General features: G+C 51.9%; 1 protein-coding gene across 4 annotated transcripts in view; it reads left to right on the top strand.

The window, feature by feature from the left end:
* LOC134944205 (alpha-aspartyl dipeptidase-like) overlaps nt 1–25,818 on the top strand; it is a 51,505-nt gene that overhangs the window by 7,197 nt on the left and 18,490 nt on the right. Inside the window, exons 1-4 of one of the 4 annotated variants that reach the window (XM_063932788.1) lie at nt 1,422–1,532; nt 15,883–16,112; nt 18,452–18,540; nt 21,118–21,192. In XM_063932788.1, the coding sequence (XP_063788858.1) occupies nt 1,530–1,532; nt 15,883–16,112; nt 18,452–18,540; nt 21,118–21,192 (397 nt within the window). In that variant the 5' untranslated portion in view covers nt 1,422–1,529. Of the gene's footprint in view, nt 1–1,421; nt 1,533–13,957; nt 14,040–15,452; nt 15,779–15,882; nt 16,113–18,451; nt 18,541–21,117; nt 21,193–25,818 lie in introns of those variants that run through there. The other 3 variants (XM_063932786.1, XM_063932785.1, XM_063932787.1) reach the window with 3 other exon arrangements.

Genomic DNA, 25,818 nt, shown 5'->3' with positions numbered 1-25,818 from the left:
AGACTGACGAATTTGGTGAAACAAAACCAATCAGTGTTTAATCACGTCTACGTTTCGGGGGACGTACCCCCTTCCTCAGGACAAACCAAACACAAGTGCAAACAGTGTGAGAATGACATTAAATACCTTACCATATCTAGAAGCGCCAACCCCCGTTGCGGCGACGCCGGCCGGAGCCACGGATCCCGCACCTCCGGACGTGTCTCCCTGTCTAACCCGGAAGTGTCAGCGTCCTGCCCCCGGACGTCATCCCGCAACGGCTGTGGACGTGCACACGCTCTGTAACCATGGAGACCATAGAGACAGACTTAGTAAATAAACCACTAAAACAGCATACGCTAAACATACATAGATACTACACAACAGTGCTATATATAACAGTGCAAATCACTTAATGGAGACCGGGATGTTATAGATGCCTGGGATGCACCACCTGCAGCTATATGCAGACAGGTGACTACATACTGCACCCGCACACTGGTAAGAAGATTCCAATAAGATGGCCTCTTACTTGTAGCTCGACCTTTGTAGTGTACGTGCTGGTATGTCCTTGCAGTTTGTACTACATTGGCAAAACCCAATGCCAATTTAAAGAAAGAATGGCCCAACATAGGTCGGCCATCAGGGCAGCTCTACAGTCCGGCACTAGTGAGCAGCCGGTCGCGCGGCATTTCGCGCAGAGTAGACATAGCCTTACCTCGCTGCGCTATAAAATCGTGGACCAGGTCCCATTATCGCAGTGTGGAGGTAACAGACCTAAAAATTGTTACAGCTTGAATCGCGGTGGATCTACAGGCTTGACACCATCCACCCTAGGGGTCTTAATGAAAATCTAGGTCTAAGTTGCTTTTTATGAAATAACTTTTTTATAAATGATATTGTTGAAGATTAGTGTATATCCGTATATTAATATTTTGGGCACACTATGTCCTGCTTTGGATTTTTTACAATTTTTCATATTTTTTTATACTATTAGGATTAATTTATTGATTTGTAGTCTATTTGAGGTATTAACATAGTACCCAGCTGCTGAAAAGATGTGTCGCGGACAGTACAAAGAGCGGGGGTTTTACAGCAAATTTTTTCACACATTTTTTACACATTTTTTATACATTTTTTACACATTTTTTACACATTTTTTTATATATTTTGAACATTCACTACATTATATTTTAACACGATGATGTATTTTAATTAATGTGAGGGTGCATTTGTCATGTTCACACATCACATAAGGGTTAATACCCGAGTGTGTCTTACGGATCAACTTTTAACGGTCACTTGTTTTTCCAATAATTTTTTATTGATTATCACCATTAAGTGATTTGCACTGTTGTGTAGTATCTATGTATGTTTAGCGTATGCTGTTTTAGTGGTTTATTTACTAAGTCTGTCTCTATGGTCTCCATGGTTACAGAGCGTGTGCACGTCCACAGCCGTTGCGGGATGACGTCCGAGGGCAGGACGACGACACTTCCGGGTTAGACAGGGAGACACGTCCGGAGGTGCGGGGGTTGGCGCTTCTAGATATGGTAAGGTATTTAATGTTATTCTCACACTGTTTGCACTTGTGTTTGGTTTGTCCTGAGGAAGGGGGTACGTCCCCCGAAACGTAGACGTGATTAAACACTGATTGGTTTTGTTTCACCAAATTCGTCAGTCTCCGAGTGCCGCCTTTCTTCTCTGCATATATATATATATATGTATGTATGTATGTGTATATATATATATATATATATATATTATTATTTTTTTTAACGTTTTTATAAACAGTAAAGGGGATATGGGTCACAAAATCAATAAATAATAAGATTTTACTTACCGATAAATCTATTTCTCGGAGTCCGTAGTGGATGCTGGGGTTCCTGAAAGGACCATGGGGAATAGCGGCTCCGCAGGAGACAGGGCACAAAAAGTAAAGCTTTTTCCGATCAGGTGGTGTGCACTGGCTCCTCCCCCTATGACCCTCCTCCAGACTCCAGTTAGGTACTGTGCCCGGACGAGCGTACACAATAAGGGAGGATTTTGAATCCCGGGTAAGACTCATACCAGCCACACCAATCACACCGTACAACTTGTGATCTAAACCCAGTTAACAGTATGATAACAGCGGAGCCTCTGAAAGATGGCTTCCTTCAACAATAACCCGAATTAGTTAACAATAACTATGTACAATTTATGCAGATAATCCGCACTTGGGATGGGCGCCCAGCATCCACTACGGACTCCGAGAAATAGATTTATCGGTAAGTAAAATCTTATTTTCTCTATCGTCCTAGTGGATGCTGGGGTTCCTGAAAGGACCATGGGGATTATACCAAAGCTCCCAAACGGGCGGGAGAGTGCGGATGACTCTGCAGCACCGAATGAGAGAACTCCAGGTCCTCCTTAGCCAGAGTATCAAATTTGTAAAATTTTACAAACGTGTTCTCCCCTGACCACGTAGCTGCTCGGCAAAGTTGTAATGCCGAGACCCCTCGGGCAGCCGCCCAAGATGAGCCCACCTTCCTTGTGGAGTGGGCCTTTACAGATTTAGGCTGTGGCAGGCCTGCCACAGAATGTGCAAGTTGGATTGTGCTACAGATCCAACGAGCAATCGTCTGCTTAGACGCAGGAGCACCCATCTTGTTGGGTGCATACAATATAAACAACGAGTCAGATTTTCTGACTCCAGCTGTTCTTGCAATATATATTTTTAATGCTCTGACAACGTCCAGTAACTTGGAGTCCTCCAAGTCACTTGTAGCCGCAGGCACTACAATAGGCTGGTTCAGATGAAATGCTGACACCACCTTAGGGAGAAAATGCGGACGAGTCCGCAGTTCTGCCCTGTCCGAATGGAAAATCAGATATGGGCTTTTGTAAGATAAAGCTGCCAATTCTGACACTCTCCTGGCAGAAGCCAGGGCTAGAAGCATGGTCACTTTCCAAGTGAGATATTTCAAATCCACCTTATTTAGTGGTTCAAACCAATGAGATTTTAGAAAATCCAAAACTACATTGAGATCCCACGGTGCCACTGGAGGCACCACAGGGGGCTGTATATGCAGCACTCCCTTAACAAAGGTCTGGACTTCAGGGACTGAAGCCAATTCTTTTTGAAAGAAAATCGACAGGGCCGAAATTTGAACCTTAATAGATCCCAATTTGAGACCCATAGACAATCCTGATTGCAGGAAATGTAGGAATCGACCCAGTTGAAATTCCTCCGTCGGAGCACTCCGATCTTCGCACCACGCAACATATTTTCGCCAAATTCGGTGATAATGTTGCACGGTTACTTCTTTCCTTGCTTTAATCAAAGTAGGAATGACTTCTTCCGGCATGCCTTTTTCCATTAGGATCCGGCGTTCAACCGCCATGCCGTCAAACGCAGCCGCGGTAAGTCTTGAAACAGACAGGGACCCTGCTGAAGCAAGTCCCTCCTTAGAGGTAGAGGCCACGGATCTTCCGTGATCATCTCTTGAAGTTCCGGGTACCAAGTCCTTCTTGGCCAATCCGGAACCACTAGTATCGTTCTTACGCCTCTTTGCCGTATAATTCTCAATACTTTTGGTATGAGAGGCAGAGGAGGAAACACATACACCGACTGGTACACCCAAGGCGTTACCAGCGCGTCCACAGCTATTGCCTGCGGATCTCTTGACCTGGCGCAATACCTGTCCAGTTTTTTGTTGAGGCGAGACGCCATCATGTCCACCATTGGTCTTTCCCAACGGGTTACCAGCATGTGGAAGACTTCTGGATGAAGTCCCCACTCTCCCGGGTGAAGATCGTGTCTGCTGAGGAAGTCTGCTTCCCAGTTGTCCACTCCCGGGATGAACACTGCTGACAGTGCTATCACATGATTCTCTGCCCAGCGAAGAATCCTTGCAGCTTCTGCCATTGCACTCCTGCTTCTTGTGCCGCCCTGTCTGTTCACATGGGCGACTGCCGTGATGTTGTCCGACTGGATCAACACCGGTTTTCCCTGAAGCAGAGGTTCTGCCTGGCTTAGAGCATTGTATATTGCTCTTAGTTCCAGAATGTTTATGTGAAGAGACGTTTCCAGGCTTGTCCATACTCCCTGGAAGTTTCTTCCTTGTGTGACTGCTCCCCAGCCTCTCAGGCTGGCGTCCGTGGTCACCAGGATCCAATCCTGTATGCCGAATCTGCGGCCCTCCAATAGATGAGGACTCTGCAACCACCACAGAAGAGACACCCTTGTCCTTGGAGACAGGGTTATCCGTAGGTGCATCTGAAGATGCGACCCTGACCATTTGTCCAACAGATCCCTTTGGAAAATTCTTGCGTGGAATCTGCCGAATGGAATTGCTTCGTAAGAAGCCACCATTTTTCCCAGGACTCTTGTGCATTGATGTACAGACACCTTTCCTGGTTTTAGGAGGTTCCTGACAAGCTCGGATAACTCCTTGGCTTTTTCCTCCGGGAGAAAAACCTTTTTCTGAACCGTGTCCAGAATCATCCCTAGGAACAGCAGACGAGTTGTCGGCATTAACTGGGATTTTGGAATATTCAGAATCCACCCGTGCTGTTTTAGCACTTCTTGAGACAGTGCTAATCCCATCTCTAGCTGTTCTCTGGACCTCGCCCTTATTAGGAGATCGTCCAAGTATGGGATAATTAATACGCCTTTTCTTCGAAGAAGAATCATCATCTCGGCCATTACCTTTGTAAAGATCCGAGGTGCCGTGGACAATCCGAACGGCAGCGTCTGAAACTGATAGTGACAGTTTTGTACAACGAACCTGAGGTACCCCTGGTGTGAGGGGTAAATTGGAACGTGGAGATACGCATCCTTGATGTCCAAGGATACCATAAAGTCCCCCTCTTCCAGGTTCGCTATCACTGCTCTGAGTGACTCCATCTTGAACTTCTTTATGTACAGGTTCAAGGACTTCAGATTTAGAATAGGCCTTACCGAGCCATCCGGCTTCGGTACCACAAAAAGAGTGGAATAATACCCCTTCCCTTGTTGTAGAAGAGGTACCTTGACTATCACCTGCTGAGAGTACAGCTTGTGAATGGCTTCCAAAACCGTCTCCCTTTCGGAGGGGGACGTTGGTAAAGCAGACTTCAGGAAACGGCGAGGTGGATCTGTCTCTAATTCCAACCTGTACCCCTGAGATATTATCTGCAGGATCCAGGGATCTACTTGCGAGTGAGCCCACTGCGCGCTGTAATTTTTGAGACGACCCCCCACCGTCCCCGAGTCCGCTTGAGAAGCCCCAGCGTCATGCTGAGGCTTTTGTAGAAGCCGGGGAGGGCTTCTGTTCCTGGGAAGGAGCTGCCTGTTGCTGTCTCTTCCCTCGACCTCTGCCTCGTGGCAGATATGAATAGCCCTTTGCTCTCTTATTTTTAAAGGAACGAAAGGGCTGCGGTTGAAAGGTCGGTGCCTTTTTCTGTTGGGGAGTGACTTGAGGTAGAAAGGTGGATTTCCCGGCTGTAGCCGTGGCCACCAAATCTGATAGACCGACTCCAAATAACTCCTCCCCTTTATACTGCAAAACTTCCATATGTCGTTTTGAATCCGCATCGCCTGTCCACTGTCGCGTCCATAAAGTTCTTCTGGCCGAAATGGACATAGCACTTACCCGTGATGCCAGTGTGCAGATATCCCTCTGTGCATCACGCATATAAAGAAATGCATCCTTTATTTGTTCTAACGACAGTAAAATATTGTCCCTGTCCAGGGTATCAATATTTTCAATCAGGGACTCTGACCAAACTACCCCAGCACTGCACATCCAGGCAGTCGCTATAGCTGGTCGTAGTATAACACCTGCATGTGTGTATATACTTTTTTGGATATTTTCCATCCTTCTATCTGATGGATCTTTAAGTGCGGCCGTCTCAGGAGAGGGTAACGCCACTTGTTTAGATAAGCGTGTTAGCGCCTTGTCCACCCTAGGAGGTGTTTCCCAGCGCTCCCTAACCTCTGGCGGGAAAGGGTATAATGCCAATAATTTCTTTGAAATTATCAGCTTTTTATCAGGGGCAACCCACGCTTCATTACACACGTCATTTAATTCTTCTGATTCAGGAAAAACTATAGGTAGTTTTTTCACACCCCACATAATACCCTGTTTAGTGGTACCTGTAGTATCAGCTAAATGTAACGCCTCCTTCATTGCCAAAATCATATAACGTGTGGCCCTACTGGAAAATACGGTTGATTCGTCACCGTCACCACTGGAGTCATCGCCTGTGTCTGGGTCTGTGTCGACCGACTGAGGCAAAGGGCGTTTCACAGCCCCTGACGGTGTTTGAGTCGCCTGGACAGGCACTAATTGATTGTCCGGCCGTCTCATGTCGTCAAACGACTGCTTTAGCGTGTTGACACTATCCCGTAGTTCCATAAATAAAGGCATCCATTCTGGTGTCGACTCCCTAGGGGGTGACATCCTCATATTTGGCAATTGCTCCGCCTCCACGCCAATATCGTCCTCATACATGTCGACACACACGTACCGACACACAGCAGACACACAGGGAATGCTCCTAACGAAGACAGGACCCACTAGCCCTTTGGGGAGACAGAGGGAGAGTTTGCCAGCACACACCAAAAGCGCTATATATATATATCAGGGATAGCCTTATAATAAGTGCTCCCTTATAGCTGCTTTGTTATATCAAAATATCGCCATAAATTTGCCCCCCCTCTCTGATTTACCCTGTTTCTGTAGTGCAGTGCAGGGGAGAGACTTGGGAGCCGTCCCGACCAGCGGAGCTGTGAGAGGAAATGGCGCCGTGTGCTGAGGAGATAGGCCCCGCCCCTTTTCTGGCGGGCTCGTCTCCCGCTATTTAGAGAAATCAGGCAGGGGTTAAATATCTCCATATAGCCTCTGGGGGCTATATGTGAGGTATTTTTAGCCTTTATATAGGTTACATTTGCCTCCCAGGGCGCCCCCCTCCCAGCGCCCTGCACCCTCAGTGACTGCCGTGTGAAGTGTGCTGAGAGGAAAATGGCGCACAGCTGCAGTGCTGTGCGCTACCTTTAGAAGACTGCAGGAGTCTTCAGCCGCCGATTCTGGACCTCTTCTGACTTCAGCATCTGCAAGGGGGCCGGCGGCGCGGCTCCGGTGACCATCCAGGCTGTACCTGTGATCGTCCCTCTGGAGCTTGATGTCCAGTAGCCAAGAAGCCAATCCATCCTGCACGCAGGTGAGTTGACTCCTTCTCCCCTCAGTCCCTCGCTGCAGTGATCCTGTTGCCAGCAGGACTCACTGTAAAATAAAAAACCTAAGCTAAACTTTCTCTAAGCAGCTCTTTATGAGAGCCACCTAGAATTGCACCCTTCTCGGCCGGGCACAAAAATCTAACTGGAGTCTGGAGGAGGGTCATAGGGGGAGGAGCCAGTGCACACCACCTGATCTGGAAAAGCTTTACTTTTTGTGCCCTGTCTCCTGCGGAGCCGCTATTCCCCATGGTCCTTTCAGGAACCCCAGCATCCACTAGGACGATAGAGAAATACACACACACACACACACACACACACACACACACACACACACACACACGGGTGTAACTAGCATTTTCAACTGTAATTTCAGAAAGAAACATAATAGGCACTCACTTTTCATGAAATTAATATACTGTATTATAAAAGGTTGGAGATACCATATTTGCGTTTTTGCTCCAGTACACATGCACACGTTTGTTTTACGCAACAACTGTTTATAGGTGGTGCACTGGCCAGTGCACACAACCATGTGAGAGACGACACCATCATTTTGAATCGGGAGCCATCTGCCAGCCAATCGGATCTCATAGACCGGCAGCCAATCATAATGTGCTATAATGTGTAAGGGGCATTGCTATTGTGTGGGATAATGTTATAACGGGCATTACTGTGTGTCATAATGTGTAAGTGGTATTACTGTGTGGCAAAATGTATAAGGGGCATTACTGTGTGGCATAATGTATAGGGGGCATTACTTTATGGCATATTGTTTTATAAGGGGCACTATTACTGTATGGCATAATGTGTATAAGGAGTACTACTATATGGCAGGACGTGAATGGACTCTACTGTGTGGTTTAACGTAAATGGGCTCTACTGTGGTGTAACGTGAATAAGGGGCACTACTGTGTGACGTAACATCAATAAGAGGCACTACTGTAACGTAACGTGAATAAGGAGGGAGGGGGGTAGGTTTAAGTTTTGCCTAGGGTGCCGAGAAACCTTGCACCGGCCCTGGCAGTTCCTGCAATCTCATTGGTTTGAACCTTTACGTAAGGTTGAGTTAAAATTCCTTACTTGGAAAGTAGTCATGTTGTTGGCCTTGGCATCCGCAAGGCTGGTTTCTAAGTTGGCGGCTTTGTCTCACAAAAGCCCCTATTTAATCTTCCATGCTGATAGAGCGGAGTTGAGAACTCGTCAGCAATTTCTATTAAAAGGGGTTTCATCATTTCACGTAAACCAGCCAGTGGCTACTGATGCTTTGGCGGAGTCGAAGTCTCTTGATGTGGTCAGAGCTTTGAAAATCTATGTCGCCAGAACGGCGCAGATTAGGAAAACGGAGGCTCTTTGTCCTGTGGGCTCCCAACAATATTGGGGCTCCTGCTTCCAAGCAGACTATTGCGCGCTGGATCTGTAATACGATTCAGCAGGCTCATTCTACGGCAGGATTGCCGTTACCGAAATCGGTAAAAGCCCACTCTACTAGAAGGGTGGGCGCGTCCTGGGCGGCTGCCCGGGGGGTCTCGGCATTACAGCTTTGCCGAGCTGCCACTTGGTCGGGTTCAAACACCTTTGCGAAGTTTTACAAGTTTGATACCCTGGCTGAGGAGGACCTCTTGTTTGGTCAATCGGTGCTGCAGAGTCATCCACACTCTCCCGCCCGTTCTGGAGCTTTGGTATAAACCCCATGGTTCTTGAAGCATCCCCAGCATCCTCTAGGACGTATGAGAAAATAGGATTTATGTTACGTTCTTGGTGCTCAGAATGAAAAGAGGTATTGCGTAGTAAGTCCAGAGCACAAGAACGTGACGCTGAAATGATGGCAAGGTATAGAAATAACCCCTAGCAACCTACCTCCGTTGTTTCACCTGCGTGGTCAGTTTACGTCTGCGAGACTATGTGTGCTTGGGCCTACGGCAGCCGCGTTTGAAGGGCGGATTAGTTCTGCCCAACTCCGATGCCCCCAGGTCTTGATGTGAGACAAGGCGTAAACCGAGACGGGATGATAACAAGGGGACCTCTAACTAAACCAAACACAGAGCTAGGGGCTACTAAGAGACCTAAAACTAAACGTATGTGCGGCACAGCCGCCAAGACAAAAACTACAACCAAGGCAGTGCTGTCCACACGCCGACACAATACCGCTTGTGTTCCGGTGAGGACAGCACACGCAGAACCCTCTGCAGAAAATCCAAAGCAAAGCAACAAGTAACTACGGCCTAGGCCGAGGGACGCGGCAAAGCCGCTACCCACGAAACCGGTACGAATACTGGCAAAAAGGACAGGAACCCCCAAAACCGCTGACACAGGCTCTCAGGACCGGAGGACAGGCAGAATTCCAAACGACAGACCAGTGGACACCAAGAAGCTGGATACTGGATCAGGCACAGGCAAAGCCACAGGAATGCTTCAAGGCAGGAAGCAGCTAGACAGAAGCTATCACCGGCGTCTGTGTAATGCACCATAGTTACCGACATTCTGGCTGCTCTCTGCGGGAGAGAGCAGCCAGGTCGGCTCACAGGGCGGGCAGGGGAGGCTGTGACGAAGAGGAGGGGGTGGGCCAGAGGCGGGACAGGGGCGGAGCAAGGGCATGGTCATGATGACACCTCCTTTAAGCCACGCCCCCGCTCTGTAATGCCGCGATCACCGGCATTACACTGCAGGGGGCGTGATTATTATGACGCGATTCAGCAAGAATCGCGTCATCGACTGCCCGGACCGCTCCCTTTACACACTAAGTGGGCGGACGGGCAGGGGGGACCCCGCGAATCCGGAGACTTGCCTGCTCTTCCAGGGGGCCGGGAGGGTCACCCGATTTTCGGGAGCCTCCCGGCCATTCCGGGAGAGTAGGCAAGTATGGTAATGCACTGAGACAGAATATAACAGGAAGCCCTTCAATGGCTACAGAGAACCTAGGGGCAGATGTATTACCCTGGAGACAGCATAAGGAAGTGATAAACCAGTGATATGTGCAAGGTGATAAAGGCACCAGCCAATCAGCTCCAATATGTAAATTAACAGTTAGGATCTGATTGGCTGGTGCGTTTATCACCATATACATATCACTGGTTTATCACTTCCTTATGCCTTCTCCACGTTAATACATCTGCCCCCTAATTAGTGATGTCGTACAGCTGCCTTGCTGCACGACTCAGAGTAGACAGGTGTAATAACAGACAGGTGAGGCTAAACACATTGACACAAGCTGCAATTACACAGACTCAACACCGGCGGCCAACAAGAGTCTTTTAAACCAGAGCAAAGGAAATCCTGGCCTGCAAGAGAACTATAACACAATATACATAAATGGAAACCAAACAGGAATGAACCACTGCTTGTGGTTCATAACAGATTTTAATACCTACCGGTAAATCCTTTTCTCTTAGTCCGTAGAGCAGGGGTGGCCAAACAATCGATCGCGATCGACTGGTCGATCGCGGACATGCGACCAGTCGATCGCGATCCGCTGCCCATCCACCTGAAGCCGCGCCTTTCCTGCCTGCCGTCCTGCCCCTCAGTCTGGTCTCCGGCAGTGACCAGGGAGTGTATAGCTCAAATCAGGCGCCGGTTCGTTAGCCAATCAGAGCTCGCGAACCGGCGCCTGATTTGAGCTATACACACTGCCGTCACCGCCGGAGACCAGACTGAGGGGCAGGACGGCAGGCAGGAGAAGCGCGCGCTGCGCTCTCCACACAGCACGGTGAGCACTGTGGGGGCATATCTGGCAATGTGGGGCATATGTGTCACTGTGGGGACATATTTGGCACCCTGGGGGCATATCTGGCACTGCGGGCACATGGCACAGTGGCGGCATATGTGGCAATGTGGGGCATATGTGGCACTGTGGAGGCATATCTGGCACTGCAGGCACATGGCACTGTGGGGGCATATCTGTAATCTGACACTGGGAGCATATCTGGCACTGTGGGGGCATATCTGGCACTGCGGGCACATGGCACAGTGGCGGCATATGTGGCAATGTGGGGCATATCTGGCACTGTGGGGTCATATCTGGCACTGTGGGGGCATATCTGGCACTGTGGGGGCATATCTGGCACTGCGGGCACATGGCACAGTGGCGGCATATGTGGCAATGTGGGGCATATGTGGCACTCTGGGGTCATATCTGGCACTGTGGGGGCATATGTGGGGGCATATCTGGCACTGGGGGCATATCTGGAACTGCGGGCACATGGCACTGTGGGGGCATATCTGTAATCTGGCACTGTGGGGGCATATATGGCACTGTGGGGGCATATCTGGCACTGGGGGGCATATCTGGAACTGCGGCCACATGGCACTGTGGGGGTATATCTGCAATCTGGCACTGTCGGGGCATCTCTGGCACTGTGGGGGCATATCTGGCACTGGGGGCATATCTGGAACTGCGGCCACATGGCACTGTGGGGGTATATCTGTAATCTGGCACTGTGGGGGCATATCTGGCACTGCGGGCACATGGCACTGTGGGGGCATATCTGTAATCTGGCACTGTGGGGGCATATCTAGCAGTGTGGGCACATGGCACTGTGGGGGCATATCTGTATCTGGCACTGTGGGGTCATATCTGTATCTGGCACTGTGGGGGCATATCTGGCACTGTGGGCACATGGATCTGTGGGGGCATATCTGTATCTGGCACTGTGGGCACATGGCACTGTGGGGGCATATCTGTATCTGGCACTATGGGGGCATATCTGGCACTGTGGGCACATGGATCTGTGGGGGCATATGTGTATCTGGCACTGTGGGGGCATATGTGTTTGAGGTTTTTACCTGTGGGAGCCAATGTGTTATTTCGTGCGAGACAGTCATTACACTCTGTGCAGCAAGGCTACGTCCCTTTTTTTGTTATACCACGCCCACTTTTTGTTATACCACGCCCTTTTTTTTTTTGCACGCGCGCCTGCGGCGCGCACTATTGTTCCTCCTAGGTAGATCACAAAAGCTTTTTAGCTTTCAAAGTAGATCGCGACTCCAAAAGTCTGGCCACCCCTGCCGTAGAGGATACTGGGCGCCCGTCCCAGTGCGGGCTGTATCTGCAGTTATTGGTTATAGTTACACTCATGTTGAGTTAAGTTCAGTCAGTCTGTGGCTGATGTTGGTCATGCCGTTGCATGCGTTGTTGTTGAATGCCATGTTGTACGGCGTGTTTGAGGTGTGAGCTGGCATGTATCTCACCTTAGTTTAAAAATTAAATAAATCCTTTTCCTCGAAATGTCCGTCTCCCTGGGCACAGTTTCTATTACTGGAGTCTGGAGGAGGGGCATAGAGGGAGGAGCCAGTTCACACCCCTTTTAAAGTCTTGGGGTGCCCATGTCTCCTGCGGATTCCGTCTATACCCCATGGTTCTTGAAGCATCCCCAGCATCCTCTACGGACCAAGAGAAAAGGATTTAACGGTAGGTATTAAAATCCTATTTTTGTTGTCTGTCTCTCACTGCTTCTCTCTTACCTTTTGTTTGTCTCTGGTTTTTTCCTGTGGGGGCCAATGTATTTTTGTCTGTGCATTCATCCCATTGGTGTTTTTGCAGGGGTGGATTGTGATGGAAAACCAACCTAGGAAATTTATGGAAGCAGCCCTAATGGGGGTTGGGTCTGTTGTGGGGGTGGAGTCTGTTGAGTTGACGGGATTCCTCCTCATAGGGTTTGATTGTGAGTTGGGAGCAGTGGCAGCCTTCCTTGCATCTTTTGCTGCAGTTGCGTCTGTGACTTTATGCTAATGATGCTACAATGCCCATCCCTGATGTACATCTGTGTCTCCAAATATACAAAGCTGTCCATTGTCAGTGTCTACAGTTGCTGTAATCGTGCTTTGTGCGTCTTTAGACACCACCATCGGTCGCCCATTGTAACTTTCACCAGCCCTATACTAGGTGCAGATCATCCGAGTATGGCCTCTAATGTGAGAATTCAGTGTCCCTATACGTAACCACTTTCAGCAACACGCCATACTACGTTACATATGCGCCTGATCAGCCTCCCCCCTGTAACCGCACAGGAATGCCCAACACATTTCTAACACACTTCTTGGTGTGTATGTCTGACTCTGTACTGCAATTCTGTACGAACACCATGGCGGTGCATGCATGCACGGTGCAACTCAGACGCAAGTGCAGATGGAAAACATTGCACAAGAAAATAATAAAACACATTGGCCCCCACAGGAAAAAGAAATGCACATTGGCCCCTGCAGAAAACAGTAAAACAAATTGGCCCCCACAGGGAAAAAAATCGTGTATAATAAAACAGTAGCTTTTGGTATTATCATTTGTTTTAAATTTCCACTGCTGTGTGAAAGATCCAGTGACACCAAGAGGTTTTATATCTATATATAAATTTTTTTATTAACATTTACGTATCGCCATCATATTCCATTGCACTGTCTTTCAAAGTCGGGCAGCGGTGGATTGGGAACTGAAAGTGGCCCTGGCCTCACATCAGCAGTGCCAGCGGTATACCGTATAACCATGGCGGTAGCAGCAGCACCCCTGACATGTCAACCAACAAAGCAGGCCCCGCACAACGGCCCACCGGGAGCCCTCCTTTGTGGCCCTATGGCCGATCCGCCCCTGACTGCTTGGCCCACCTGTATTCAGAATTATCAGCAGAACGCTGCTGCTGCTCTGCCATAATGCTGAGGAGTTTCCTGATCAGAGCAGGATCTCCTTAGCAGTGTGTGCTGTGCTCCGATTGGCTGAGTGGCACATCACACAGTCATTCAACCTATCGGAGCACAGACACAACCGTCCCCTACATATACTGCCAGGAAAGTGTTGGAATAAGTAGGAGGAGGAGGAGTCAGGGAGGCGGCTGCTGCTGGAGACTGCAGGCAACACAGACTGAGGAAGAGCCTTGTCAGTGTCACTGTGTGTGTGTGTATGTCACGTGTGTGTGTGTGTCAGGTGTGTGATCCTTGTCAGTGTCACTGTGTGTGTGTGTGTGTGAGCCTGGTCAGTGTCACTGTGTGTGTGTGTGTGTGTGTGTGTGTGTGTGTGTGTGTGTGTCAGGTGTGTGATCCTGCTCATTGTCAGTGTGTGTGTGTGTGTGTGTGTGTGTGTGTGTGTGTGTGTGTGTGTGTGTCAGGTGTGTGATCCTGGTCATTGTCACTGTGTGTGTGTCACGTGTGTGATCCTTGTCAGTGTCACTGTGTGTGTGTGTGTGTGTGAGCCTGGTCAGTGTCACTGTGTGTGTGTGTGTGTGTGTGTGTGTCAGGTGTGTGATCCTGCTCATTGTCACTGTGTGTGTGTGTGTGTGTGTGTGTGTGTGTGTGTCAGGTGTGTGATCCTGGTCAGTGTCACTGTGTGTGTGTCACGTGTGTGATCCTGCTCATTGTCACTGTGTGTGTGTGTGTGTGTGTGTGTGTGTGTCAGGTGTGTGAGCCTTGTCAGTGTCACTGTGTGTGTGTGTGTGTGTGTGTGTGTGTGTGTGTGTGTCAGGTATGTGAGCCTGGTCAGTGTCACTGTGTGTGTGTCACGTGTGTGAGCCTGGTCAGTGTCACTGTGTGTGTGTGTGTGTGTGTGTGTGTGTGTGTCAGGTGTGTGAGCCTTGTCAGTGTCACTGTGTGTGTGTGTGTGTGTGTGTGTGTGTGTGTCAGGTATGTGAGCCTGGTCAGTGTCACTGTGTGTGTGTCACGTGTGTGAGCCTGGTCAGTGTCACTGTGTGTGTGTGTGTGTGTGTGTGTCACGTGTGTGAGCCTGGTCAGTGTCAATGTGTGTGTGTGTCACGTGTGTGTGTGTGTGTGTGTGTGTGTGTGTGTGTCAGGTGTGTGAGCCTGGTCAGTGTCAATGTGTGTGTGTATCACGTGTGTGATCCTGGTCAGTGTCATGTGTGTGTGTGTCAAGTGTGTATCAGGTGTGTGAGCCTGGTCAGTGTCACTGTGTGTGTGTGTCAGGTGTGTGAGCCTTGTCTGTGTCACTGTGTGGTGTGTGTGTGTGTGTGTGTGTGTAACAATGTGTATCGTTCATTCCTTCAGTACATTAGCACTGGGATTATTTATTCTCTCCTTCTGTTACACTACTGTATCTTTCTGTCGGCCCCTCTTTCCCTGCCCTTGGTCTCTCTCCCCCTCTTCATCTTCCCCCAGTCTGTTTCCCCCTCCATTCCCTTGTCTCTTTCTCTCTTCCCCTTGGTCGTTGTGTCCGTCCACCCCCCACCACACACACACACACACACACACACACACACACACACACACACACACACACACACACACACACACACACACACACGTATTTTTCTCTATGTCCACTTCTTTTCTTACTATTTGTCTATTTCCATGTGTCCTAATGGGGTGGTCTTCATACCGACACTTTATCTCCCTCTTGGGGGTCCACGACCCCCCTGGAGGGAGAATAAATAGCGCGGCCACAGCGTGGAGAGCGCAGCGAGCCCGCAAGGGGCTCATTTGCGCTCGCCATGCTGTCGGTATGCCGGCGGTCGGAATTCCGGTGCCGGTATACAATACTACACCCATCCTAATGACAGCGGCATGCACAGTAGATTCCGGTACAATGCCGGAGCATACTGCACCGTGCAGACGAGGGGGCCACCCGGAGTCCTCCTCTGTATAACACCCCTGATGGTATAAATGAATGTATGAAATGCTTTCTCTCCACACCTGTGGTTCTCGGTGGACTGTTTACCATCTCCTCTCCTTATGAAGGAGCTGTTACCTTTATCTGGTGTCTTTGTACTTAGGTCAGCAGTATCCACGCTGAGGGCAGTGTAATAAAGTGCAGAGAAAGAGGATCTGCTGATCTCAGTGTGACATGTGACACAACCGTACAGCTTCTCTGCACCCCTCCTGCCGGAGACCCATCGCCAGAGATGACGCTGAATAGACACCTGCTGCTTATTTCCAACTCAACCCTCCATGGAGGGGGTTACCTGGAGCACTGCCAGGACAATATACAGAGGTTTCTGGGGGCGTAAGTGCACTGGTACTGATTGCTGCTGTGTTACTGACACGTTACTGGTTGCTGCTGTGTTACTGACACGTTACTGGTTGCTGCTGTGTTACTGACGTTACTGGTTGCTGCTGTGTTACAGACACGTTACTGGTTGCTGCTGTGTTACTGACACGTTACTGGTTGCTGCCGTGTTACTGACACGTTACTGATTGCTGCTGTGTTACTGACACGTTACTGGTTGCTGCTGTGTTACTGACACGTTACTGGTTGCTGCCGTGTTACTGACACGTTACTGATTGCTGCTGTGTTACTGACACGTCACTGGTTGCTGCTGTGTTACTGACACATTACTGGTTGCTGCCGTGTTACTGACACGTTACTGATTGCTGCTGTGTTACTGACACGTTACTGGTTGCTGCTGTGTTACTGACACGTTACTGGTTGCTGCTGTGTTACTGACACGTTACTGGTTGCTGCTGTGTTACTGACGTTACTGGTTGCTGCTGTGTTACAGACACGTCACTGGTTGCTGCTGTGTTACTGACACATTACTGGTTGCTGCCGTGTTACTGACACGTTACTGATTGCTGCTGTGTTACTGACACGTTACTGGTTGCTGCTGTGTTACTGACACGTTACTGGTTGCTGCTGTGTTACTGACACGTTACTGGTTGCTGCTGTGTTACTGACACGTTACTGGTTGCTGCTGTGTTACTGACACGTTACTGGTTGCTGCTGTGTTACTGACACGTTACTGGTTGCTGCTGTGTTACTGACGTTACTGGTTGCTGCTGTGTTACTGACACGTTTCTGATTGCTGCTGTGTTACTGACACGTTACTGGTTGCTGCTGTGTTACTGACACGTTACTGGTTGCTGCTGTGTTACTGACGTTACTGGTTGCTGCTGTGTTACTGACACGTTACTGGTTGCTGCTGTGTTACTGACACGTTACTGGTTGCTGCTGTGTTACTGACACATTACTGGTTGCTGCCGTGTTACTGACACGTTACTGATTGCTGCTGTGTTACTGACACGTTACTGATTGCTGCTGTGTTACTGACATATTTCTGATTGCTGCTGTGTTACTGACACGTTTCTGATTGCTGCTGTATTACTGACACGTTACTGGTTGCTGCTGTGTTACTGACACGTTACTGGTTGCTGCTGTGTTACTGACACATTACTGGTTGCTGGCGTGTTACTGACACGTCACTGATTGCTGCTGTGTTACTGACATTTTTCTGATTGCTGCTGTGTTGCTGTGTTACTGACACATTACTGGTTGCTGCTGTGTTACTGACACATTACTGGCTGCTGCTGTGTTACTGACACATTACTGGTTTCTGCTGTGTTACTGACACGTTACTGGTTGCTGCTGTGTTACTGACACGTTACTGGTTGCTGCTGTGTTACTGACACATTACTGGTTGCTGGCGTGTTACTGACACGTCACTGATTGCTGCTGTGTTACTGACATTTTTCTGATTGCTGCTGTGTTGCTGTGTTACTGACACATTACTGGTTGCTGCTGTGTTACTGACACATTACTGGTTGCTGCCGTGTTACTGACACATTACTGATTGCTGCTGTGTTACTGACATATTTCTGATTGCTGCTGTGTTGCTGTGCTACTGACACATTACTGGTTGCTGCTGTGTTACTGACACATTACTGGTTGCTGCTGTGTTACTGACACATTATTGGTTTCTGCTGTGTTACTGACACGTTACTGGTTGCTGCTGTGTTACTGACACGTTACTGGTTGCTGCTGTGTTACTGACACGTTACTGGTTGCTGCTGTGTTACTGACACATTACTGGTTGCTGCTGTGTTACTGACACGTTACTGGTTGCTGCTGTGTTACTGACACGTTACTGATTGCTGCTGTGTTACTGACACGTTACTGATTGCTGCTGTGTTACTGACACATTACTGGTTGCTGCTGTGTTACTGACACATTACTGGTTGCTGCTGTGTTACTGACACATTACTGGTTGCTGCTGTGTTACTGACACATTACTGGTTGCTGCTGTGTTACTGACACATTACTGGTTGCTGCTGTGTTACTGACACATTACTGGTTTCTGCTGTGAAACTGACACATTACTAGTTGCTGCTGTGTTACTGACACGTCACTGGTTGCTGCTGTGTTACTGACACGTCACTGGTTACTGCTGTGTTACTGACACGTCACTGGTTGCTGCTGTGTTACTGACACGTCACTCACTGGTTGCTGCTGGGTTACTGACGTGTCCTGATGGCCGGTGTAATGGCAGAAGACAAACAAAACACAGATGAATGTGGAATTACGCAGGATTTGTGAGACCATGTACATCACAGTTTTATCTGTTGCAGAAAAGTGAAACGCGTCCTTTTCATCCCTTACGCTCTGCATGACCGAGATTCCTACGCTACAACAGCGCGACAGAAGTTTGAAGGTTTGGGTAAGAGTGCGCTCAGGATATAAAGTGTGTGGGGGGGAACGGAGTTCCACCACCCGAAATGGTAGGGGAAACTAGTTCCACCTCCGTCATTGCCCTGCACAGTAAAGCCCTCCCCATCACCTATGTCAATAGATGACGCAGGCGGCGCTATTGTTACTGATGAGCTGCAGCCACCTCCCCCTTCCAAAGGCCCTGGTCCTCCTCCATCTACAGCTTGGTGCATCTTGAAGACAACATGAGAGGGGGCTGGAGGGACAAGAGAGGTGGGGAAGCTACTGGAGGGATACAGGGCATGGAGCTGCTGGAGGGACAGATCCAGAAATGTGTATAAGGGGCACTACTATGGGCATTATGTGTACAAGCGTCACTACTGTGATCATTATGTGTAAAGGGCACCACTATTGTGGGCATTATGTGTACGGGGCACTTCTACTCTGTGTATTCTGTATATAAGCAGCGCTACTACAGTGTACTGTGGGCATTTTGTGTATAAGCAACACTTCTGTGGGCATTATGTGTATAAGCGGCACTACTGTGGTCATTGTGTAAGGGGCACTACAACGGTTGCCATTATGTGTAAGGGGCACTACTGTGGGCATTATGTGTATAAGCGGCACTACTGTGGTCATTATGTGTAAGGGGCCCTACAACTGTGGGCATTATGTTTTAGGGGTACTTCTACTGTGGGAATTGTGTATAAGGGGCACTACTGTGGGCATTGCATATAAGGGGCACTTCTGTGTGACATAACATGTATAGAGGGTACCATTGTGTAGCGCAACGTGAATAAAGGGCACTCCTGACTGACGTAACCTGAATACGGGGCATTACTATGTGGTGTAATATGAATCAGGGGCACTACATGCGGTGTAATGTGAATAAGATTGTGCTCCCGTGTTGTGCAGTTTGAATTGAGGGCACTATTATGTGACCACGCTGCTTCTTTGTGAGATCAATGTCCTTTTATAAATGATGGGAAGCAGGCCACTAATTTATAGTTTGCAGGGAAGGGGGGGGGGGGGGGGGGGTTTGGTGCCGAAAACACTAGCACTGGCCCTGGCTCTGCTTAATGTGAGGGGGGCATAGATGGCAGGGTAAATGAGTTCCACCGCCTATCCAGTCCATTGCTGGCTAACCATGTGCCCATTGCTGTAACAGTTGCAGCTGCAGGCTTATACACGTCGAGTCACATCATTATACCCATCTCCTACATGTGACGTCGGCAGCGTGTAGCCCATGAAGTAAGTCACGTGTCGTGCGCTGCCTTGGTGGGTATATAAGGTGTGCGATAGGCTCGCCACGGTCCTTGCTGATTGGCCGCCCGCGTGTGAGCCGTGATTAGCTCACCACTGGTGCCACAATTCAAAATGCAGCACCGTGATTGGCGGGACCTGAATCCCAGCAGATTGAGATCCGCCATCATTACACATGTGGAGCGGCGGTGGCGGTCTCCTGCTGCCTCCAGGGCCGCTGCTGAGCTCTGCTGCTATGAAGGCAGGTGGGGACTGGACCAGACAAGGTCGGTGTCCCCAGCACTGCCTGGTCCCGGAGCCGGAACTCGCCACAGAGAACGGAGCCAGGATCCCTCCGGATCCGAAACCCACCACCATGCCTGCTGTTGATCCAGCCAAGGAGGGGGATGGTGCACAGTAACCGGGCGAGTGACTGCACTAGTACACTGGCCCTCGCTACACAGGACGAGAGATGATGAGAGAGTGGATATGTGTTTTGGTAGATTCTTGGCTAAGAACCAATGACAGAGTTGTCGGCAGAGGGCTGTCAAGTTGGTTCTGTGCTGATGACACCATCCAATGCGTCACTGACAGGTTTCTCCAGTCCTGAAGCCATTGTGGCTGAGTTATTTACATAGGTCTCAGTGCATTTTGGTCTTCAGGAAAATGGCAGCCATTTGTACAGAACAGTCAGTACTAGAGACGAATACTGTAAGGTGGAAGTTAATTCATCTCATACTGACTAATGTACTTAAGACAGACGTTATTTAGCAATTGCCCTTCAGCAGGGAGTACAGCCTGGAGATCTCCTGCAGCACAGATAGGTACAGGTGGGTAAATGGATGAAGCAGTGATAAGAGTGGAGAAGTTGCCCATGGTAACCAATCAGCTGCTACGTACAATTGTATAGTATGCAAATGATAAATGTTACTTCAATGCTGATTGGTTGCCATGGGCAACTTCTCCACTGGCTCACTTCTCCACTCTTACCACTGCTTCATACATTTACCCCTGAGAGCTCCATAGCCCTGTATACTGGCTGCTATACTGTATAGTGTCTGTTGTGTGCCTGCCTGTGACAGTGTGTATGTCTGTACCCCATGCTTGTAGCTTGGGAAAGTGGGGGGCACAGAGAGTTAGGGGGCCCCTGTATGATAGATATATAGATATATATATATATATATATATACATACTGGGACCCCCTGTTTTTGTGATGGCCACCCCGTAGGCAGACATCTTATTCCATTATCAGCTCCTGTGAAGTATTACTCATGAAATAGAAGAGATTTGTGTCTTCCCGGTATTCACTCATTGCTACAAATAACCAGATATGATCTTTTCCAGGTTACGCCTTAGACAGCGTACATGAAGCTGCGGATCCCGTAGACGCGGTACAGAAGTCAGAGGCCATATTTATTGGTAATTGGAATTCGTATACATATTAGTGATACAACTATTGGTTACTGAGAGCCTGGGGGATTACTGGGAGCGGGGGTTACTGAGAACCCGGGGGATTACAGAGAGCCCGGGGGATTACTGGGAGCCCGGGGATACAGAGAGCCCGGGGGATTACTGGGAGCCGGGGATACAGAGAGCCCGGGGGATTACTGGGAGCCGGGTGATACAGAGAGCCCGGGGGATTACTGAGAGCCAGGGGATACAGATAGCCCGGGGGATTACTGGGAGCCCGGGGGATTACTGGGAGCCGGGGATACAGAGAGCCCAGGGGATTACTGGGAGCCGGGGATACAGAGAGCCCGGGGGATTACTGGGAGCCCGGGGGATACAGAGAGCCCGGGGGATTACTGGGAGCCCGGAGGATACAGAGAGCCCGGGGGATTACTGGGAGCCGGGGACACAGAGAGCCCGGGGGATTACTGGGAGCCCGGGGGATACAGAGAGCCCGGGGGATTACTGGGAGCCGGGGGAATTACTGGGAGCCCGGGGGATTACTGGGAGCCCGGGGGATACAGAGAGCCCGGGGGATTACTGGGAGCCGGGGATACAGAGAGCCCGGGGGATTACTGGGAGCCCGGGGGATTACTGGGTGCCCGGGGGATACAGAGAGCCCGGGGGATTACTGGGAGCTCGGGGGATACAGAGAGCCCGGAGGATTACTGGGAGCCGGGGGATACAGAGAGCCCGGGGGATTACTGGGAGCCGGGGGATACAGAGCCCGGGGGATTACTGGGAGCTGGGGTTACTGAGAACCCGGGGGATTACTGGGAGCCGGGGGATACACAGAGCCCGGGGGATTACTGGGAGCCGGGGGATACAGAGCCCGGGGGATTACTGGGAGCCGGGGTTACTGAGAACCCGGCGGACTACTGGGAGCCCGGGGGATACAGAGAGCCCGGGGGATTACTGGGAGCCCGGAGGATACAGAGAGCCCGGGGGATTACTGGGAACCGGGGACACAGAGAGCCCGGGGGATTACTGGGAGCCCGGGGGATACAGAGCCCGGGGGATTACTGGGAGCCCGGGGGATTACTGGGAGCCCGGGGGATACAGAGAGCCCGGGGGATTACTGGGAGCCGGGGATACAGAGAGCCCGGGGGATTACTGGGAGCCCGGGGGATTACTGGGAGCCCGGGGGATTACTGGGAGACTGGGATACAGAGAGCCCGGGGGATTACTGGGAGCCGGGGGATACAGAGAGCCCGGGGGATTACTGAGAGCCAGGGGATACAGAGAGCCCGGGGGATTATTGGGAGCCCGGGGGATTACTGGGAGCCCGGGGGATTACTGGGAGCCGGGGATACAGAGAGCCCGGGGGATTACTGGGAGCCGGGGATACAGAGAGCCCGGGGGATTACTGGGAGCCCGGGGGATACAGAGAGCCCGGGGGATTACTGGGAGCCGGGAGGATACAGAGAGCCCGGGGGATTACTGGGAGCCGGGGACACAGAGAGCCCGGGGGATTACTGGGAGCCCGGGGGATACAGAGAGCCCGGGGGATTACTGGGAGCCGGGGGATTACTGGGAGCCCGGGGGATACAGAGAGCCCGGGGGATTACTGGGAGCCGGGGATACAGAGAGCCCGGGGGATTACTGGGAGCCCGGGGGATTACTGGGAGCCCGGGGGATTACTGGGAGCCCGGGGGATACAGAGAGCTCGGGGGATTACTGGGAGCCCGGGGGATACAGAGAGCCCGGAGGATTACTGGGAGCCGGGGGATACAGAGAGCCCGGGGGATTACTGGGAGCCAGGGGATACAGAGCCCGGGGGATTACTGGGAGCCGGAGTTACTGAGAACCCAGGGGATTACTGGGAGCCGGGGGATACAGAGAGCCCGGGGGATTACTGGGAGCCGGGGGATACAGAGCCCGGGGGATTACTGGGAGCCGGGGTTACTGAGAACCCGGCGGATTACTGGGAGCCGGGGGATACAGAGAGCCCGGGGGATTACTGGGAGCCGGGGGATACAGAGAGCCCGGGGGATTACTGAGAGCCGGGGATACAGAGAGCCCGGGGGATTACTGGGAGCCGGGGGATACAGAGAGCCCGGGGGATTACTGGGAGCCGGGGGATACAGAGAGCCCGGCGGATTACTGGGAGACGGGGATACAGAGAGCCCGGGGGATTACTGGGAGCCGGGGGATACAGAGAGCCCGGGGGATTACTGGGAGCCGGGGATACAGAGAGCCCGGGGGATTACTGGGAGCCCGGGGGATTACTGGGAGCCGGGGAAACAGAGAGCCCGGGGGATTACTGGGAGCCCGGAGGATACAGAGAGCCCGGGGGATTACTGGGAGCCCGGGGGATACAGAGAGCCCGGGGGATTACTGGGAGCCGGGGATACAGAGAGCCCGGGGGATTACTGGGAGCCCGGGGGATTACTGGGAGCCGGGGGATACAGAGAGCCCGGGGGATTACTGGGAGCCCGGGGGATACAGAGAGCCCGGGGGATTACTGGGAGCCGGGGATACAGAGAGCCCGGGGGATTACTGGGAGCTCGGAGGATTACTGGGAGCCGGGGGATTACTGGGAGCCGGGGATACAGAGAGCCCGGGGGATTACTGGGAGCCCGGGGGATACAGAGAGCCCGGGGGATTACTGGGAGCCAGGGGATACAGAGAGCCCGGGGGATTACTGAGAGCCAGGGGATACAGAGAGCCCGGGGGATTACTGGGAGCCCGGGGGATTACTGGGAGCCTGGGGGATTACTGGGAGCCCGGGGGATTACTGGGAGCCGGGGATACAGAGAGCCCGGGGAATTACTGAGAGCCAGGGGATACAGAGAGCCCGGGGGATTACTGGGAGCCCGGGGGATTACTGGGAGCTTGGGGGATTACTGGGAGCCGGGGATACAGAGAGCCCGGGGGATACAGAGAGCCCGGGGGATTACTGGGAGCCTGGAGGATACAGAGAGCCCGGGGGATTACTTGGAGCCCGGGGGATTACTGGGAGCCGGGGATACAGAGAGCCCGGGGGATTACTGGGAGCCCGGGGGATACAGAGAGCCCGGGGGATTACTGGGAGCCAGGAAGAAACAGAGAGCCCGGGGGATTACTGGGAGCCTGGGGGATACAGAGAGCCCGGGGGATTACTGGGAGCCGGGGATACAGAGAGTCCGGGGGATTACTGGGAGCCCGGGGGATTACTGGGAGCCCGGGGTATTACTGGGAGCCCGGGGGATTACTGGGAGCCCGGGGGATACAGAGAGCCTGGGGGATTACTGGGAGCCCGGGGGATACAGAGAGCCCGGGGGATTACTGGGAGCCCGGGGGATACAGAGAGCCCGGGGGATTACTGGGAGCCGGGGGATACAGAGAGCCCGGGGGATTACTGGGAGCCAGGGGATACAGAGAGCCCGGGGGATTACTGGGAGCCGGGGGATACAGAGCCCAGGGGATTACTGGGAGCCGGGGTTACTGAGAACCCGGCGGATTACTGGGAGCCGGGGGATACAGAGAGCCCGGGGGATTACTGGGAGCCGGGGGATACAGAGAGCCCGGGGGATTACTGAGAGCCGGGGATACAGAGAGCCCAGGGGATTACTGGGAGCCGGGGTTACTGAGAACCCGGCGGATTACTGGGAGCCGGGGGATACAGAGAGCCCGGGGGATTACTGGGAGCCGGGGGATACAGAGAGCCCGGGGGATTACTGAGAGCCGGGGATACAGAGAGCCCGGGGGATTACTGGGAGCCGGGGGATACAGAGAGCCCGGGGGATTGCTGGGAGCCGGGGGATACAGAGAGCCCGGCGGATTACTGGTAGCCGGGGATACAGAGAGCCCGGGGGATTGCTGGGAGCCGGGGGATACAGAGAGCCCGGCGGATTACTGGTAGCCGGGGATACAGAGAGCCCGGGGGATTACTGGGAGCCGGGGGATACAGTGAGCCCGGAGGATTACTGGGAGCCCGGGGGATTACTGGGAGCCGGGGATACAGAGAGCCCGGGGGATTACTGGGAGCCCGGGGGATACAGAGAGCCCGGAGGATTACTGGGAGCCCGGGGGTTTACTGAGAGCCCGGGGGATACTGAGAGCCAGGGGATACAGAGAGCCCGGGGGATTACTGGGAGCCCGGGGGATTACTGGGAGCCCGGGGGATACAGAGAGCCCGGGGGATTACTGGGAGCCGGGGGATACAGAGAGCCCGGGGGATTACTGAGAGCCAGGGGATACAGAGAGCCCGGGGGATTACTGGGAGCCCGGGGGATTACTGGGAGCCCGGGGGATTACTGGGAGCCGGGGATACAGAGAGCCCGGGGGATTACTGAGAGCCAGGGGATACAGAGAGCCCGGGGGATTACTGGGAGCCCGGGGGATTACTGGGAGCCGGGGATACAGAGAGCCCGGGGGATTACTGGGAGCCCGGGGGATACAGAGAGCCCGGGGGATTACTGGGAGCCTGGAGGATACAGAGAGCTCGGGGGATTACTGGGAGCCCGGGGGATTACTGGGAGCCGGGGATACAGAGAGCCCGGGGGATTACTGGGAGCCCGGGGGATACAGAGAGCCCGGGGGATTACTGGGAGCCAGGGGGATACAGAGAGCCCGGGGGATTACTGGGAGCCCGGGGGATACAGAGAGCCCGGG

This window comes from Pseudophryne corroboree, chromosome 7 (genome assembly GCF_028390025.1).
Source record: "Pseudophryne corroboree isolate aPseCor3 chromosome 7, aPseCor3.hap2, whole genome shotgun sequence".
NCBI classification, from domain to species: domain Eukaryota; kingdom Metazoa; phylum Chordata; class Amphibia; order Anura; family Myobatrachidae; genus Pseudophryne; species Pseudophryne corroboree.
The sequence above is the reverse complement of the archived record's forward strand: the minus strand, read 5'-3'. Positions and strand labels throughout refer to the sequence as shown.